We start from the raw sequence: 18,491 nt of genomic DNA, 5'->3' as shown, positions 1-18,491 counted from the left end.
TACATGAGTTCCAACTGTACTACTTTAAAGACGAATGTGTTGTTAGAAGACCACACTTCTGATTTTGAATGTACTGAAGTTACTGAATTTCATTAACGTCTTATCAGTTTATTTTCTATATGAAATTGTGATAATCAAGACAGCATAATTCTTTCTTATGATGAAAGCTATATTTTTTTCTGAAGTTCTGTCTGATTAAACTGGACTATATTACAGTGGCAACATAGGTTAACTCAAGATGATGATGGGTTATCTTTGTGCTTTTTTTCATCTTTTGTGTCTTTTTTTTCTTTATACGTCTCCTTTTTCTTTTTACTAAACAAATGTTACTTGTCTAAAATGAAAAATTTTTGTTAAAATCGCATTATAGAAAGCTTAGAAAACAGAAGGAAAAAATTGCCATAACCACCTGCCCTAAATGTACATTCTTATTTGTTTTCCTTCCTTAAGGGAGCTCCTGCCTCCTCCCATGTCCTGGTTGGGTGTTGCCTTGGTGGCCTAGCCCAGTGCCAGGGCTCACGGGAATGGCTTGTGCTTGTCTATGTTTATCGCAGAGGCTGGTGCTGTGAGTCAGAGCTGGTCACTCCCGAGTGACTGATGGTGGAGGGAGGGGACAGCAACCTGGAAAGCTGTGATCACCTTTGTGTGCTAGCAGAGTACTGTAAAATATTAAAATATAGGATTGGCCGGGTGCAGTGGCTCACACCTGTAATCCCAGCACTTTGGGAGGCTGAGGCGGGTGGATCGCTTGAGGCCAGGAGTTTGAGACCAGCCTGGCCAACACGGCGAAACCCCATCTCTACTAAAAAATACAAAAATAAGCCAGGCGTGGTGGCACGCACCTGTAATCCCAGCTACTCAGGTGGCTGAGGCAGGAAAATTGCTGGAACCTGGGAGGCGGAGGTTGCATTGAGCCAAGATCACGCCACTGCACTCCAGCCTGGCCGACAGAGTGAGACCCTGTCTCAAAAAAAAAAAAAAAAAAAGAAAAAGGAAAAAAAAAAGATAAGTTTTTAGTGCTTAGACTTTTTCAGATGGGCTGCTGAAAAGATGCCTATGAAATGAATGATCATATGTCAAATTATATTTCCTAACTATTGTCTTACAATTTCAGGGTTCTGGTCCCATAGGAAAAGGGAGGGGGAAAGACCAGACTCCATAAAAAGCACATGTGGGATTTCTTTCAAGGGTCTCTCCTTATAGGATGTAGTTTCTGTACATGTAATTCTCTCACCTGCCACTTCCAAGAAGTCTCCCTTAAAAGAACTAGGCAGCATTTGGGCTGGACTATGGATTGATTGGTGGGAAGAACCCACACGCACTATGGGGTTAGATTAGGTTTTCAATCTCATTGGCCAGGGAAATCAGGTCGTATTGAATGCAAGTCAGCTGAGCTTAGATGTAGCAACTCAGCACATCTTCCCTTGGTCCCAGAGTCCCCAACAGAGGCACCAGCTGCCTGTGACACTGTCCCCACAGATGCTCGCCCAGACCAGGAAAGCTCTGTATTTGCCACCTTTGTCTATCTGTCCTAGTGGCTCACACCACCATTCTGGAAGAATTTGTACAACAATCCAGGTACTTCATTCACAAAGAAGTGTTTGCAAACAGCCGGTGTTCCTGGATCTTAACCTACCTACCGGCAAGGATACTTCCTTACCTGGGGGACAAAGCAGAGGCCATGCCCAGGGAACCCTCTGCTTCCAGATTCCAGCACTCTCCCCTGTTTCCTCATTGTCAATTTTTAAAATTAATTTTAATATACATTTTTAATTTATGAAAAATAAATTATCACATATTAAGATATGCAATCCAGAGGCATAAACTAGGGGGAGGTTGAATGTTGAAGCAGCCACCCTGGATATGCCATGGTTTGAGGCATTCGAGAAGCCTACTTCATCAGAAAGGGCAGCATGGAGAGTTTTTCTAAGCTAGATTCAAGCAGTGCAAATGTTGACCCACTCTAAACCTGATTCTGAGGGCTTGGTGGCTCTTGAAGGCTTGGTGGTCAGCTGGTCGGTTTTTCTATCCTTTCTACCACATTAATGTTGATTTAGGAAACGATGTCTGTTTGAACCCAATGAACACCACTAAGCTTTTTCCTCCTCCTGGTGGCTTCAAAGGCAAAGGGAGACCTAAGTCAGGTGTTCTTGTATGAACTGCACATACCGCAGGGAGCAACTGGACCCCTGTGGCCAGAGGGAGCCGACAGGTGAGTGCAGAGTGATCAGCAGGCAGGTGAGAAATCCAGGTGGTGGGAGAGAAGACACATTCCCAGCTTATACATAATGGGGCTGCTGCCATGATGCACAGAAGCCAGACCTCTTTTTGTAAGATTGCCTCTGTAGCCTTTTTTATTAATCTTTCTTAAAAAAGAGATGAAACTTGTGCTTAGAGGCTATATTCTTTGGCCTCTTTAGGAATAATTAATTGCTTTCTCTGTATAGGTAGAGTATAAATGTGAAGGTTTCCTGGAGAAAAACAGAGACACCGTCTATGACATGCTGGTTGAAATCCTGAGAGCAAGCAAGGTCTGTAAAGTCCTAGGGGTAACTAAAGTTATTATATAATTGACATGGATCTAGATGTATATAAGGAAAGAGTAAGGAGAGAGAGAGAGAGAGAGTGTGTGTGTGTGTGTGAACTCTCTGGACAGTGGTAAGTTGTAGCTCACAGATACAAAAAAACTACTGTAAATCTCTACTATATGCAAAATCAGAAATCAAACATGCAGATGACAGGAAGGACAGCTAATAGAACCATTAAAGAATCACAATTCCAGCCAGACGTGGTGGCTCACGCCTGTAATCCCAGCACTTTGGGAGGCGGAGGCGGGTGGATTGCTTGAGGCCAGAAGTTTGAGACCAGCCTGGCCAAAAAGGCAAGACCCTGTCTCTTCTAAAAATATAAAAAAAAATTAGCAGGGAGTGGTGACATGCCTGTAGTCCCAGCTACTTTGGAGGCTGAGGTGGGGAAGACTGCTTGGCCTTGGGAGATAGAGGCTGCAGTGAGCCATGATTGCACCACTGCACTCTTCGTCTGGGCAGCAGAGCAAGACCCTGTCTCAAAACAAAACAAAACAAAATATGAAATTCACTCTGAGAGAAGATAAGACATTTAAAGAAATAACTGATACAAAGCAGAAGGTAGTAAGTGCTTTAAATGAGGTACAAATACAAGATGAAGACGGTTCAGAGAAGTTGGGATTAATTCATTCATTGCGAAGGGGGTGGGGCTGGAAAACATTTTAAGAGATTCCTGGGTAGGGTTTGGATCTGCAGGGATGAGAATGTGGAGTAGGAGGGAGGAGATTGCAGGTGGAGACACAGTGTGAGCCAGGCACGGAGGTGAGAATAGTAGATGTTTCCACTTTCTGACACTTAGAGTGATACCCACATACACACATTTACACACTTTTCTTCTCTGTTCCCCTTCTCGGGAAAGAAGTCATGGGCCATCCCTATGAAAGACGATCCTCTTGTGGAATTGAGATTTGGCTGTAGATGTTGGTGAGGTTGTTCACCGCCCACTAGTTTAGCTGAGTTGTTGTCACCATTTACGTGGCTTGTATGAGTGAGGACTGTGGGCAGTTGCTTTTGGACGTTGAGATCCTCTCTGTTCCTTCCAGTTTCATCTCTGCGCCAACTTTTTTCAAGAAAATCCAACTCCTCCTTCTCCTTTTGGTTCAATGATTACAGTTAAATCTGCAAAGCAAGTCATCAAGCCAAACAGCAAGCATTTCCGGACCACAGTTGGGAACAAGGTACTGAGAAGGTGTTTGACAGTGAGGGGTCTAAAGGCAGGGCCAGGCGCTGGGGAGCCAGGGCACTCAGAGGACCCGCATTCCAGGCCTGGACGTGGACGGACGCTGGGGCTCTTCCAATCTAACATGGACTCCACTGCAAAAAGTTCATCGTCGTCATACTTCCACCTCCAAGGCAGCACGCACTGGAGCAAACCACGCTCTTGCCCAATAACATGGTTTATTCAGTTCTCTGCTGTCTGGGAGTATTAGTGTTCTGTCCACAACAGTAGGACATGCTGATAAACCACAGTCATGGACTGAAACCTTTCATAATAGGCGTTTATGCATGAGGTTAACTTTTCTTCCTATTGAGTAACTTAACAAGGTTGGGCTGCTTTTTACCGTGATGTAAGCAGTAAATTATTTCAGAGCCATGTTTGATCTCTAGCTTTGTTTCCTAGTTCCGCAGCTCTCTGTACTTGCTCATGGAGACCCTCAATGCAACGACGCCCCACTACGTTCGATGCATCAAGCCAAATGATGAGAAGTTACCCTTTGAGTAAGTGTTCTTATGCAACACACAGCGAAGACGTGGGAAGGCAGTTTCTGCCATAAAGTTGGAGAATTTGCTTCCAATTGTCTTGAGATTTACCCTGTTTCTGGGTTTTTTTTAATGATTCAGAACAATGCTGCCCTTTACATAAAATGTTAGCTCAGCCCCTCTGGTTAAACCCCCTCATCTCCAGGGCTAAGCAAAAGGGCTAGATTTGAAAGAATCTTCTACAACTAAAGTTTTTGCAACTTGAACCTTTTACTTGATTAAAAGAAGAATGAGTATGTGTGTTTGTAGAAGGTCATAGAAGATCAGAACATTTGTCCTCAGACATGATGGCATGAGGCATTATTCTTGTTCTCTGGGACCCATGGAGGAGACCCAAAGCTTGTGAATATAAGGTGTAACGAGTCCCTTGTAGCTTACTAGAGCTGAAAGAGGTGCCTAAAGGGGGATGAACTGTCTATGGAGGTGGTGAGTGTGTGTGGGTCACCAGATGGGTGAGACCTAAGCTGCAGAGCTACCTGTTGGGTGTTCTGTAGAGGAAATTCAAGCATCAGTGGGTGCTTGGGCCAGGCGAGCTAGCATATTTCTTTCCACCTGGTTGTCATTTGAAGCTCACCTCAAAGGCCACTTCCCCCATGGCCTCCTCAATGCCACCTCCATCAGAGTAAGCTGCTCCTTTCTCTATATCCCACTGCACCTTTATGGACTGTTTTGCAGAGGTGCTATTTTTCTTGGTCATGCAATAGAAACTTATTAAGTATCTGCTGGGTACCTGGCATAGGGTCACAGTCTAGCCAGGTCTGCTGTGCCTGTTTATGGGCATGTTGAGCAATTACGATGCCTTAACACATAATAACATTGTCTTTTTAAAGATTTGACTCCAAAAGAATTGTTCAGCAGCTGCGAGCCTGCGGCGTTTTAGAAACAATTCGCATTAGTGCACAGAGCTACCCTTCCAGGTATGTTGTCCGTCCTTGTCTTGGAGGGAAAAGTACCTGACATCAGAGCTATGCTGAGAACCAAGGACATGGCTGCCATGATTTTTGTCACATACTTTTGGCTTCTGTAAAGTGCCCCCAAGATTTTCCCACTGCCTTGTGGAAGTCCAGAAGAGGGTAAGAAATAGGCTTTGTGGGGGACGGAGGCCACCACCACCTCCTCACCCCATCACTGCACCTCGGCTGCTGGTGGTGGCCCCACTGCCTCCCCCGTGTACTAGGTAAGACGCTGAGTGGGAGAAAGAGCACAATTGCTGGGGCAGACAGGTGTGCTCACGGTGGTCTTGGTAGTGTCCCAGGCAGGCAGGGTATCAAAGATCAGTGCCTTTATCCTCAGGACAGATTCCACCACCCCCGCCCTATGACAACAGTGGCAGGTAAGGCAGCGGAGTCCCCAGACACAATGTGCTTCCTCTGACACTCCTGGCTTTGATCCCCTTTGATTTTCCAGGTGGACGTACATCGAGTTCTACAGTCGCTACGGCATTCTCATGACCAAGCAAGAGCTTTCCTTCAGCGATAAAAAGGAGGTGTGCAAGGTGGTTTTACACAGACTCATCCAGGTCAGTTTCCCCACCTCCTGGGATCATGGTCTCCTTCCTGGAAGCACATCTCCCAAACATGCTGTTTCATCTTTGTCTTGGATGCTCAGGACTGTAATCATGAACACTTGAAAGGAAAGAAAATGTGCCCTGAGCATTTGTCTGCTGAAGAGACCATAGCAGAGCGCTTACTGGGCCATGAGTCCCCGTTAGGGACCCACATCTGAACTCCGGCCTCCCCAGTGTCCTCGTATCCTGTTTAGCTCTCCCACGATCTAACCCAGTCCTCTGTGGACCAGGCTTATAGGATATGGTCAACTGGGGTTGTCACCAAGCCACGTGGGCTCCAGGCGTGGTGCCTTGTGTGGATTGACATCGTTGCTGCAGCGATGAGTTGTGATGGGAAAGAGATGGGGAGTTATAAGGTCCAGCAAAGGGGATGGTGAAGAGAACCCAAAATGGAGACAGAAAACCAAACTTCCCCAGTTTCTTCTACTCCAATGTGGAGACCACAAGAGAGTGGCTGAGGTTCTCTGGCAGCCCAACTGAGAATCGCCGCAAATGACACTCACTCCCCTTCTCACCCACAGATGGATTCCTCAGCCTAAGTCCCATTTCTTCCTCCAGGGTAATTTTAAACAAACAACTCAAAGTATACATTTCTAGATCATGATGTGAGTTTTTCTGCCTTAAATGTCAAAATCACAATATTTCTGGCACCTTTGAATCCCTAAAGCTCTTTTCCAAATACTGTATTATAGAAAATCGGACAGATTTTAATTCTAACTATATCATTTTTCTCTTCCAGGATTCTAATCAGTACCAGTTTGGTAAAACCAAAATTTTCTTCAGAGCAGGACAAGTGGCTTATTTAGAGAAACTTCGATTGGATAAACTGAGGCAGAGTTGTGTTATGATACAAAAGCACATGCGTGGCTGGCTCCAGAGGAAAAAATTCCTCCGAGAGAGACGAGCCGCCCTGATAATCCAGCAGTACTTCCGGGGTCAGCAAACTGTGAGGTATGTTGGAATCAAGGAACACATGTGGAACTGTGGGGCTTTCTGTGCTGATCATCTCTGGCGGGGAGGACCCATCAAGGACAAGGGACCTTTCTCCTGTGACCCAGGGTGCAGACGTGCATGGGTCCCCTTTGTGGTCATGAGCATTAGGGCAAGAAAGGTCCGTCTCTCAGGGGCAGGTAGTGCTGGCTCTGCCTGGTGTCTGTGTGGTGAGCCGACACCCAGGTCCCTGCAGGGAGGAAGCGCTGGTGAGAGTGTTACTAAGGAGAGTCAGGGTTCTGGAAGCTCAGGGAGAGGCCCGGGGCCCCTTTCCTGTGGGAACTGAAAATGCGTAAGATCAGCAAGGCTGTAGTGAAGATCCAAAGGACTGATGTCAAGAATAGCCAGCGACCAGCCTGCCAGCAACAGGTGGGGTGCACCATGGCAGAGGGGGTCCCTGCAAGGCCTGGCAGCAAACCAATCGCAGAACCCCTGAGCAGGAAGACCACAGCAGCCCCAGCCAAGCCAAGGGCTGAGGGGAGGGTGGTCCACCAGCTGAGCTGATCCTACCTGCCTCGAGGGGTCCTGAGAGTCCACACAACCCTGCCAGCCCACTGAAGGACCACGGTCATTCCGGGACTTCCAGGGCTTTGGTGTACCTGCTGGAAAGCACAAGACCAGGGTGCCCCTAGATAAACTTTGTGTTTCTCTCTGCCTGCCCTGCCCCTTCTTTGGGATGTGTGAGGATGCTTGAGAAGGCCGGCGTTTAGGGTCAGGCTGCGTCTGCAAGCCTGACTTCTTCCTGAGCTGGAGGCTGAACTGTGGCAGCATCTGGCCTTCTCTGCATGACCAGCGTGGTGTGGCATGGATCACACGGCTGGGCTGGCTTGCCCTCCTGTGCTTCTGGGCCCAGTTGATAACAGCAGTCTTTGGGGAAGGAAACCACAGTTATCTTACCCGCCAAGGCCACGTTCCCTTCCTATTTGGGGCTCACCAGAGCCTGATCATCCTGCCCTGCTGGCCTCTTGCCTATCCCATTCATTTCATCCCACTCCTGCCCCCAGTTTAGGCTCACAGCATCACCTGCCTTGCACTCTGATGGCACCGTGCTCCACCTCCCACCTCCTTCCCATCTTCCTACGTCAGAGCCTGACTGAGCCACTGCCCTGCACCTGCCTTTAAGGCCCGTGTTTCCTACAGAATAGCATTCAGTCTCTGACGTGATATTCAAAGCCCTCCATAGCCTGGGTGCATTCATAAGAATGGAAGCTCCATGAGGGCAGGGGCCACACTTGTCTGGTCATTCATACCCAGACCTAGCATGGTGACTGTCATAGAAGGTGTTCAACAAATATGTTTTTAAAATAACAAATGGTGCACATCTATTTTTCTAACCTCATTGACGTCTAATTTTCTTCATCCATCTTATTCTAGTGATTCCAAACAAACTCCTTTTCTGAGTATTTCAGGCACTGCAGAGCCTCCATGCCTTTACTCATGCTGGTCCCTTATCCTGAAAGCCTTTTCCAGCCTTCACTGTGTACAGACATCCTACTGCATTGGGGGCTGGCTCACATACCCACTTTCCCCAAGCAGAATAACTGTTTTTTTCCCCTCTCACTTGCAGATCTAGTTAGGTGGTATTTTATTTTTCCTCTTTCTTGGCCATTTGTTAGTCTTTCTGTACATGAGGTTGTAAACTCTAAAGGTAAGGACATTATCTTCACCTCTAGTCATTTAGACAGGGGCAGCAAACTTTTTCTGTAAAGGATGAGATGATAACTATTTAAGGCATTGGGGGCTTGCAGTCTCTCCTGCTGCTGTGTCATGAAAGCAGCCATGGGGGATATGTAAATAGTACGTGAATGAGCAAGTGCAGCACCAGTGCACAGTCTCATCATGGTCTCTGTGGGTACCTGAGTGGAGGTGAATCGACTGGCCTGAATGAAAAGAGTGAAAGTTCCCATGTGGTTCCTCAAGGACAGGGAACTGGGGACTGGCCTCAAGTAGGCATTAGAATAAACCGCCCACAGAGTTTAATGTGGAGAGGTGCAAAATATTTGAACCTTCCTTATAAACACATGCTAGCCAAGCTTGCAGCTCTGTTATGGAAGTTGATGCTCTGTGGATAACAGACTCACTCTTCATCCTTGTTAACCAAGGAAAGCTATTACTGCAGTGGCCTTAAAAGAAGCCTGGGCAGCCATAATCATTCAGAAGCACTGCCGTGGGTATCTTGTTCGCAGCCTGTATCAGCTGATTCGCATGGCCACCATCACCATGCAGGCCTACACCCGAGGATTCCTGGCAAGGAGGAGGTATCGAAAGGTAAGGCCAACCTCTGTCTAGAGGAAGGGAGGGTGTATGGGCCTTCCTTACTGAGAACAAAACAGGGCCCAGGGAAAGACTTCACTATGGGCAACCTCACTTTGTACAAAGTGTCAGCCAAGCCAGGAAGGAGATTCTTCCAGGTGCTGTGGCTCATGCCTGTAGTCCCAACTACTCAGGGAGCTGAAATGGGAGGGTTCCTTGAGCCCAGGAGTTCGAGGCTGCAGTGAGCTGTGATCATGCCAGTACACTCCAGCCTGCGTGGGTGACAGAGGGAGACCCTGTCTCTCTCTCTCTCACACACACACACACACACACACACACACACACCAGTTGCACTGTTGGTTTCTCTTTCTCCCAGTTGGCCCCAAAGAGACCACACCAAAGGAAAGTACATTTTAAGCCAATAATGTGCACCTAACAGACAGGATGTACACCTAACAGACCTCACCTAAAGCAGAGACTGGGTTGGGGAAAGAAACTTTAAAAGATCAGCACACTGGCTGGGCATGGCGGCTCACACCTGTAATCCCAGCACTTTGGGAGGCCGAGGCGAGTGGATCATGAGGTCAGGAGATCGAGACCATCCTGGCTAACACAGTGAAACCCTATCTCTACTAAAAATACAAAAAATTAGCCAGGTGTGGTGGCGGGCACCTGTAGTCCCAGCTGCTCGGGAGGCTGAGGCAGGAGAATGGCGTGAACCCGGGAGGCGGAGCTTGCAGTGAGCCAAGATTGCACCACTGCACTCCAGCCTGGGAGACAGAGCGAGACTCCGTCTCAAAAAAAAAAAAAAAAAAAAAAAGATTAGCACACTACCACCCCACAGACTGTAGAGAGCTCTCTCACAGCCAGATGGGATGTCCAGGGTGTCCAACTCCAAAGAAACAAATTCAAAGTAATATAAAACTGAACAAGTTTTCTACATAAACTATTCAAGATTTCTCCAGCACTGGCTAATACAAAGCACAATGAGATGGCTCTTTTAGAGGCAGCAGCTTTAGACTCAGAAAAGGGTGATGAGATGAGTTTCATATGGCAAAAAAATAATTTTCTTTCTTTCAAGGAGGCAGGAGAGCAATAAGTGTTCACTTCAACATAAGGGGTGCATGATCCATCATGTGAGTGGATGGGAAAGGGGTTGAGATAGGACAAAAGTTTGGTCTCAGAGATTTCACAATCTTAATTCGGTCACTTCTGATGAAAAAGTAAAGTTGTCCAAAGATACTTTAAAGCTGAAAACCTGAACAGTATATTTTGGGGGGTTTCATTCTGGCTATCTCCTGGAATCACCTTTTTAAAAAAATTTATTTGTTTATTTATTTTTGAGACAAGGTCTCACTCGGTTGCTCAGGCTGGAGTGCAGTGGCACAATCATGGCTCACTGCAGCCTCAGCCTCCTAGGTTCAAGCAATCCTCCCATCTCGGCCTCCTGAGTAGCTGGGACCACAAGCATGAGCCACCATGCCCAGCTAATTTTTCTTTTTTTTCTTTTTTTCATTTTTCTTTTTTTCTTTTTTTCTTTTCTTTTTTTTTTTTTTTGTAGAGAATGAGTCTGTATATTGCCAAGGCTGGTCTTGAGCTCCTAGACTAAAGGGATCCTCATGCCTCAGCCTCCTGAGTAGCTAGGACTACAGGTACGTGCCACCACACCAGGCTAATTTTTAAAATTTTTTTGTAGAGATGAGGTATTGCTATGTTGCCTAGGCTGGTCTTGAACTCCTGGCCTCAAGCAATCTTCCCTCCTGGGCCTCCCAAAGCACTGGGATTATGGTGTGAGCCATAGGCCCGGCCCTAGTGCAACTGTTTTGATGTTGAATATGACAAGTATCTTTTTGAAATAACTAGTCTCTCCAAAAAAAATAAATAAATAAAAAATAAAAAAAGAAAGTTATGGCAGAGACCAATTTCTTGGGACGTGGGTTTCTCATGCCATTTTTTACCAACAATAGTAAGACTGTTTTTCTGCATAAAGACCTTCCTGGAGACAGGGGGTTCTAGAATGAGAGTGTCTGTTCATATACACCTGCTACAGGTAGGATTTGGTTATTGTTTGAAAAGTCTAGGTGTAATACGGCTCTGCAGGTTGACAAGAAGAAACTCATTTTCTACACCGTGGTAGTTGCATCTTCCAGTGTTGAAGGAGTTGGTTAGAGAAGCACTTGGGATCCAGTTTATGTTTCACAAAATCTTGTTTTAAAGATGCTGGAGGAACACAAGGCTGTGATCCTGCAGAAATACGCACGGGCGTGGCTGGCCAGACGCAGATTCCAGAGTATCCGACGATTCGTGCTTAATATTCAGCTTACTTACAGGGTCCAGCGTTTGCAGAAAAAGCTGGAAGATCAGGTAGGTGCTCATAGTGCGTCTTCTACATTTACTTTTTCTTACATGGCTGTAGTTTGTTCTGGAGCAGTTCCTTAGCTGTGCTATTAAAATTTATGCCATGTTAGGAGGTTCAGTTCACGTGGACCACCTGAGCTAGGAAACAGAAGTACACTGTAAAGGGTTGCTATGGTGGTGTAGGTTGTATACTGCACAAGTGTGCCTACCTCAGAGGGCAGGTGGGGCTGAGATCCAGCCTGGCTCCGCTTGCCAAGGCAGGTGTCCCTGTGTGAAGCTGTGTTGCCTTGAGGCAAAGGTACCTCCTAATTTGCTCAAAGATGCTGTCCGCATGCCAAGCGTGCTGCCTTGGGATGACATCAGCTCAGAGGAGCTGCCATTTCTAATTTTCCCACAGGTGCCTTAGGGTCTAGCTGCAGCCCTGCCTAGTTTGGGAAGATTCCCCATACCATTCCCACTGGTATGAAAAGAAACATCCAAGGCCGGGCGTGGTGGCTCACACCTGTAATCCCAGCACTTTGGGAGGCCATGGGGGGTGGATCACCTGAGGTTGGGACTTCGAGACCAGCGTGACCAACATTGCGAAATCCCGTCTCTACTAAAAGTACGAAGTTAGCCGGGCGTGGTGATGCATGCCTGTAATCCCAGCTACTCTGGAGGCTGAGGCAAGAGAATCGCTTGAACCTGGGAGGCAGAGGTTGCGGTAGGCCAAGATGGCACCACTGCACTGCAAGCCTAGGCAACAAGAGCAAAACTCCATCTCAGAAAAAACAAAAGAAAAGAAACATCCAGCTGGGCGTGGTGGCTCATGCCTGTAATCCCAGCACTTTGGGAGGCTGAGGTGGGTGGATCACGAGGTCAGGAGATCGAGACCATCCTGGCTAACATGGTGAAACCCCGTCTCTACTAAAAATACAAAAAATTAGCTGGGCGTGGTGGCGGGCGCCTGTAGTCCCAGCTACTCAGGAGGCTGAGGCAGGAGAATGGCATGAACTTGGGAGGCGGAGCTTGCAGTGAGCCGAGATCGCACCACTGCACTCCAGCCTGGGCAACAGAGAACGAGACTCCGTCTCAAAAAACAAACAAAAAAGAAAAGAAGGCCCTGGGCCGGAAGCTCCGCTTTCTCTTCCTGCTCTCCATCATGGCGCAGGATCAAGGTGAAAAGGAGAACCCCATGCGGGAACTTCGCATCCGCAAACTCTGTCTCAACATCTGTGTTGGGGAGAGTGGAGACAGACTGACGCGAGCAGCCAAGGTGTTGGAGCAGCTCACAGGGCAGACCCCTGTGTTTTCCAAAGCTAGATACACTGTCAGATCCTTTGGCATCCGGAGAAATGAAAAGATTGCTGTCCACTGCACGGTTCGAGGGGCCAAGGCAGAAGAAATCTTGGAGAAGGGTCTAAAGGTGCGGGAGTATGAGTTAAGAAAAAACAACTTCTCAGATACTGGAAACTTTGGTTTTGGGATCCAGGAACACATCGATCTGGGTATCAAATATGACCCAAGCATTGGTATCTACGGCCTGGACTTCTATGTGGTGCTGGGTAGGCCAGGTTTCAGCATCGCAGACAAGAAGCGCAGGACAGGCTGCATTGGGGCCAAACACAGAATCAGCAAAGAGGAGGCCATGCGCTGGTTCCAGCAGAAGTATGATGGGATCATCCTTCCTGGCAAATAAATTCCCGTTTCTATCCAAAAGAGCAATAAAAAGTTTTCAGTGAAATGTGCAAAAAAAAAAAAAAAAAAAGAAAAGAAAAGAGAAGAAACATCCATATGCTCTCAGCTGGTGGGGAGGGCTATGGAACACAGTGTCCAGATCCGTAAAACTCACTCCCAGGCCTGTCTCCACTAATCCTGAGGCTCTCCTAAGGTGAGCTTTAAACTTAGCCTTAAGCTATATCATAGGGGTCCTGAATGAAAGGGTGAGTGGGTAAACAAATAGACTTGGCGTCTGGTGGGGTTTCCCTCATTGTGCTGTTGTGTAACAAGCCTGCATGCTACACAGCTTGTGCAGAATAGTACTTAAAAATAGCCGCAGCCGGCCAGGAGCAATGCCTGGTGGGAGTCCCGACGCTGCCTGAGCTCTGTCCTAGGTGTGTTAGTTTGCTAGGAGTGTCATAGCAAAGTATCACTGACTGGGTGGCTTAAACAACAGAAATTTACTGTCTTACAGTTTTGGAGGCTGGAGGTCCCATATCAAGGTTTTGGCAGGGTTGGTTTCTTCTGAGGCCTCTCTCCTTAGCTTGTAGATGGCTCCACCTCCCTCTGTCTTCACATGATCTTCCCTCCATGCCTGTGTCTGTGTCTTAATCCCCTTTTCTTCTAAGGACGCCAATCTTATTGGACTAGGGCTCACCCTGAGGGCTGCTTTTACCTTAATTCCCTCTCTAAAAACCCTGTCTTCAAAACAGCGATATTCCTAAATTCAGGGGTTAGGACTTCAACAAATGAATTCTGGGGGGGCACAGTTCATAACACTAGGGTTGTTCTGGTTTGCCAGAATTGGAAACTTCCCACATTAAAATAGCCACCAGTTTGGGAAGATGTGTACCCAGCAAGATCTGCCATACTGTTTCACCACAAAGAAGATGCTAACAAATGTCAGTGCAGTGATAAGTGTGATCAGCGTAAAGCAACCTCTCAAATTTGGATGCTGTGTCAAAGGCTATGAGAATTAAATGGAACAGCATCTTTGTTTGGATAAACCTCTAAACATCTGAATTTTCTTTTCTCTAGAACAAAGAAAACCATGGGCTGGTGGAGAAGCTGACCAGCCTGGCTGCTCTTCGAGCTGGGGATGTGGAAAAGATTCAGAAGCTGGAAGCAGAACTAGAAAGAGCAGCCACTCACAGGCGAAATTACGAGGAGAAGGGGAAGAGATACAGGGATGCTGTGGAAGAGGTCAGCTGCGGGCGTGTGAGACGGGATGGAAATATGTGGACTCTCTGTGGAAAAGATGAGCGCTGCCGGCTTTTCCTATGAAGTGGATTTCTGCAGAGCAAATCAGATTTTGCTATCAACTTCCATTACCAAAGGGAGCCTACCTTTTAGAAAAGCGAGATCAGAGGATTAGAGTCTAGGGGAAGGGAGGAGGTTAATAATGAGAGAAATGCAACATAGGTTTTCTCTTTCTTTCAAGTTTTGCAAAATGATGACAGGCCCAAAGAGCCCTGGCTGGCTGCTTCCCTTTCTTCCAGGATGACCTTGGTCTCCTATCACTTGTCCTTAAGGTCTATGCCCTGGAAATGTCTTCCCCTGAACAGCAATGCAAAGCTAGGGTAGGGTTTTCATCTCTGGTGTAGTGAAAAGAGCAGTCAGCGTAAAAACCAGATGCCCTAGATTCAAATCTTGCCTTTGTCTGGCTGGGCAGCCTTGGCTAAAGTCCCTTACCCTCTCTGAATTTTAGTTTCCTCATATAAAAAAATGAGAATAACAAAAAAGGACTGACAGAATTGTCGTGAGAATAAAATCATCAGATGAAATACTTTAGCCAAATGCCTACCATAATGAATTTTAGTTTCCTCCTATATGAAATGAGAATAACAAAAAGAGATTGACAGAATTGTTGTGAGAATAAAATGGTCAGATGAAATAATGTAGCCAAATGCCTATGGTGAGTCCCTGCAAAAGTGTGAGCTAGTGTGTTCTAAGAAGGTGACCTTTATTATCCACTCTGCTGCATTTTTTTTTTTTTTTTTTTTTTTTTAGTTGGAGTCTTGCTCTGTCATCCAGGCTGGAGTGCGGTGGCGCGATCTCGGCTCACTGCAACCTCCACCTCCCGGGTTCAAGCAATTCTCCTTCCTCAGCCTCCCGAGTAGCTGGGATTACAGGCATGCGCCATGACGCCCAGCTAATTTTTTGTATTTTTGGTAGAGGTGGGGTTTCACCATGTTGGCCAAGCTGGTCTCGAACTCCTGACCTCCAGTGATCCACCCCCGCTTGGCTTCCCAAAGTGCAGGGATTACAGGCGTGGGCCACCGTGCCCAGCCTCTGCCGCATTTTCAAAGTCCTAGCACCCAGGGTTGGTGGCTTGGAGGCCCAGAAGACATCCCTTTGCCCTCCCCATGACCCGGTGCTGGGTGCACCAACACTGCTGCCGTGGGCATCACCAGCTGCCAGTCACCATCAGTCAGCACCACGGGGCCTGCTGCCAGCCCAGCAGACACTTTACCAGGAGAAGTTGAAATGATAGGAATCCTGCTGTGCTCACACATCCTTCCTGAGTCATAACAGTTGCAAAGTGTGAATCCCCTTTACGCCATCAACTGTGTAATCATAGCATATTCGACTTATAAAGTCCCCTGGCTATTGAGAAGCTCGGCAAAAGGAAGAGGTATGTCCTTGATATTGAGGAGCCCTTGGATGTGTCCTTTCTCCTTGTTTCAGTCATTGCTGGCCAGGTCGGGAATAGTGTCACCTTTGAAGTCACGTTGAGCTCTTGCATGTGAAACAAATGGCAGCATCATACGGTGGCTGGTGCTCGCTGTTATCTATAGACAGGAGCTGAGAAAAAATAAACTAATTTAAGAATATACATCTTTTTGCGAAGAAAGGCAATGGTGACAACTTGAAGTGAGGTTTTCAAAAAAGTTTGTTTTTCCCCTTTCCCTCTGCTAGAAATTGACAAAGCTTCAGAAGCGTAATTCAGAACTGGAAACACAGAAAGAACAAATACAGCTGAAGCTTCAAGAGAAGACTGAAGAGTTGAAAGGTAAAGCTCGGGGGAGCACAAATCTAGACATTCACTGATTTAGTCACTAAGTAAACAATACTGGGGTCGACCAGTTTTAGAACCAGGGGTCTCTGGTGTACACTTAGTTTAGTGAGGCAATTTTTGCTCACAAGGAATAGCCATATTTAAGTCATGGTAACTTTGCCCTACAGATTCATCTATTGTATTTCTGTCTTTTGTCAGACAGCACAGCATTTCCTCTCTGTGCCTCAGAACCTCCTGGGCCCTTTGCAAAGTACAGATGGTCGGACCATGAGCCCGGAGCTTTTGCATCAGGAAATGGGTGTGTGTGTGTCTGTGTGTGCGCATTCGTGTGTGGTGGTGTCAGAGGTGGTTCAGACATCTGTAATTTTAGAAAACCTTTACGGTAATCCTGATGTACAGTCAGAGTAATGCTGCAGTCATGTTTGGTGCTCACCAATGATTTGCAGAAAAAATTCCGATCTGTCAGAGTTACTTAGCCTAAGTGACACCCATGTCCTCTGCTACTGTCCTGCCCTGAATGAAGGGCAGACCCTGGAACCAGTAGGTATCACTTCCTTTAGGGCTGTGGAACAGCTACGCTTAGCCTAGCTCTATACATTTGAGCTTTTCAGCTCAAATTCAACTTGACAATACTTGTTGTATCCCAGAAAAGGCAACAGGCAACAGAGCCTGGTGGTCCCTGACCGGTTAGTTTAAATCACTACTCTCAGTGATCTTGCCTAGGGATCTCTTCCTTGAGCTCCAATGTGGGGGCAGCAGGAACACGAGGGTTCAGGCCTGGGGATTCTACATGCACCTCCAGCCCAGCAAATGGTGGATATGATGGGACCCAGAGGAGTGCAGAGCCCTGGGAGTTCAGGGCGGAGAGTGGGAGGAGTGAATGTTGGTGAAGAGGGAGTAAACAGCCTGACACCAGGGCACTGGGGCAGGAAAGGCTGTGCAGGTGCTGATGAGGAGCAGGCCATGCCCTCCTGTTCCAGGTGCTGCGTGCCCTCCACCCTGTCTCTGTAGGGCTGATGGTGTGGGCACAGAAGCCATGTGAATGTCAGAGATGAACAGGAGCATGTCAGAGGTCCGGGAGTAAACCTTGAACCTGAGTTAGGAAAGGGTTTCCTCATCTCCACCCTTTTTATTACAGCACACTCCTCTTGGGTGGTTGTTTTGGGTTTTTTCCCCCCTAATTTCAAATAGAATTTCCCACAAGGGCATTTAAATTCTCAGGAATATAACCTGAAAATTATGTTTCTGAGACCATGTCATGTTTGGGTGAATAATTTTACATCCTCTTCCAAAAAGTCCATGAAAACTTTCAATGTAATATTTATAAACTGCTTATCCTGTGCGCCTCCCCCGACATGGCAAACAGTGTTTTGTGAACAGCACCAATCTTTACCTATGCTTGTGATCTAAGACCCAGGGATGCTATCAAATGCTGTTTCCCCTTTTTGAGATTCTAACTTAACATGGACATAATCCCATTCCTCTTGAGAAGTAAATCACATTCGAGCAGCTTCTTTAGCCCATCTGCAAATGGCCTAAGATGGTAAGCACCAGAATTAAAGCCAATGCTTTTGGTTAATTGAAAATTGAAGTTATATAAAATGTGTTGGCTTCTAAATTAAAGCTTGAGCATTTCCGCCAGTATTTCCTGGCTGCCTTACAACGTTCTGAAGCAGCCATTTTGATTCAGAAACATTTGGCACTATGTTAGACAAACTATTAAACCGTTGGCTTAAAAAAAAAAAAAGTAATTTGGAGAATTGCTATCGACACTGCACCCTGAGGACTCCTTCTGGGGCGGGGCTCAGAGGTGAGGTAGAGCTCAAGGATGAGATATCAGCTTAGTGCAAATAGGGACATCACCATTTGAGGGGCTGCACTGCCATTCTCCCATTTTGATGGCCCCTGTGGCATATGGGTGTGTTGGGAATGTGGAGTTGTCATAGCCATGGAACGTCCTGCCCCTCAGCCTGCAGACTTTGTGTTTGTGACTGTTGTATTTCGGTGTTAACAGCTGCCTTTTTTGTACTTCCTCTTTCCCAGATAAAGACAGACACTTGATTATTTTCTTGGTTATCACAGATGAGTGGTTCTCAGCTTTGCTGCCACCTCAGCCCCCAGACATTTGCCAATGTCTGGAAACAATTTGGGTTGTCACAACTGGAACAGAGGTGCTACTGGCTTCTAGAGGGTAGAAGCCAGGGATGCTGCTCAAAATCCTGCAATGCATGGGACAGCCCCCTCTCCACAGCAAAGAATT

General features: G+C 46.9%; 2 protein-coding genes across 8 annotated transcripts in view; both read left to right on the top strand.

Annotated features, from left to right (window-relative positions):
* Window positions 1-18,491, top strand: part of MYO5C (myosin VC) — a 102,354-nt gene that overhangs the window by 42,907 nt on the left and 40,956 nt on the right. For 6 of the 7 annotated variants that reach the window (XM_019010947.4, XM_055363030.2, XM_055363029.2 and 3 more), the window contains 10 exons: window positions 2,448-2,531; window positions 3,629-3,763; window positions 4,207-4,304; window positions 5,177-5,263; window positions 5,754-5,865; window positions 6,653-6,864; window positions 9,006-9,171; window positions 11,374-11,520; window positions 14,251-14,415; window positions 16,132-16,225. In XM_019010947.4, the coding sequence (XP_018866492.3) occupies window positions 2,448-2,531; window positions 3,629-3,763; window positions 4,207-4,304; window positions 5,177-5,263; window positions 5,754-5,865; window positions 6,653-6,864; window positions 9,006-9,171; window positions 11,374-11,520; window positions 14,251-14,415; window positions 16,132-16,225 (1,300 nt within the window). The remainder of the gene's footprint in view (window positions 1-2,447; window positions 2,532-3,628; window positions 3,764-4,206; window positions 4,305-5,176; window positions 5,264-5,753; window positions 5,866-6,652; window positions 6,865-9,005; window positions 9,172-11,373; window positions 11,521-14,250; window positions 14,416-16,131; window positions 16,226-18,491) is intronic. The other variant, XM_055363028.2, reaches the window with a different exon arrangement.
* On the top strand, window positions 12,615-13,237 carry LOC109023480 (large ribosomal subunit protein uL5). Its single transcript, XM_019010949.4, has one exon. The coding sequence runs from the start codon at window positions 12,656-12,658 to the stop codon at window positions 13,190-13,192; it is 537 nt and encodes a 178-aa protein (XP_018866494.2). The 5' UTR covers window positions 12,615-12,655; the 3' UTR covers window positions 13,193-13,237.

This window comes from Gorilla gorilla, chromosome 16 (assembly GCF_029281585.2).
Source record: "Gorilla gorilla gorilla isolate KB3781 chromosome 16, NHGRI_mGorGor1-v2.1_pri, whole genome shotgun sequence".
In the NCBI taxonomy this organism is placed as follows: Eukaryota; Metazoa; Chordata; class Mammalia; order Primates; family Hominidae; genus Gorilla; species Gorilla gorilla.
The sequence above is the reverse complement of the archived record's forward strand: the minus strand, read 5'-3'. Positions and strand labels throughout refer to the sequence as shown.

Coding starts and splice junctions, on each gene's coding strand:
- LOC109023480 (XM_019010949.4), top strand. CDS start 12,656: ATGGCGCAGGATCAAGGTGAAAAGGAGAACCCCATGCGGGAACTTCGC.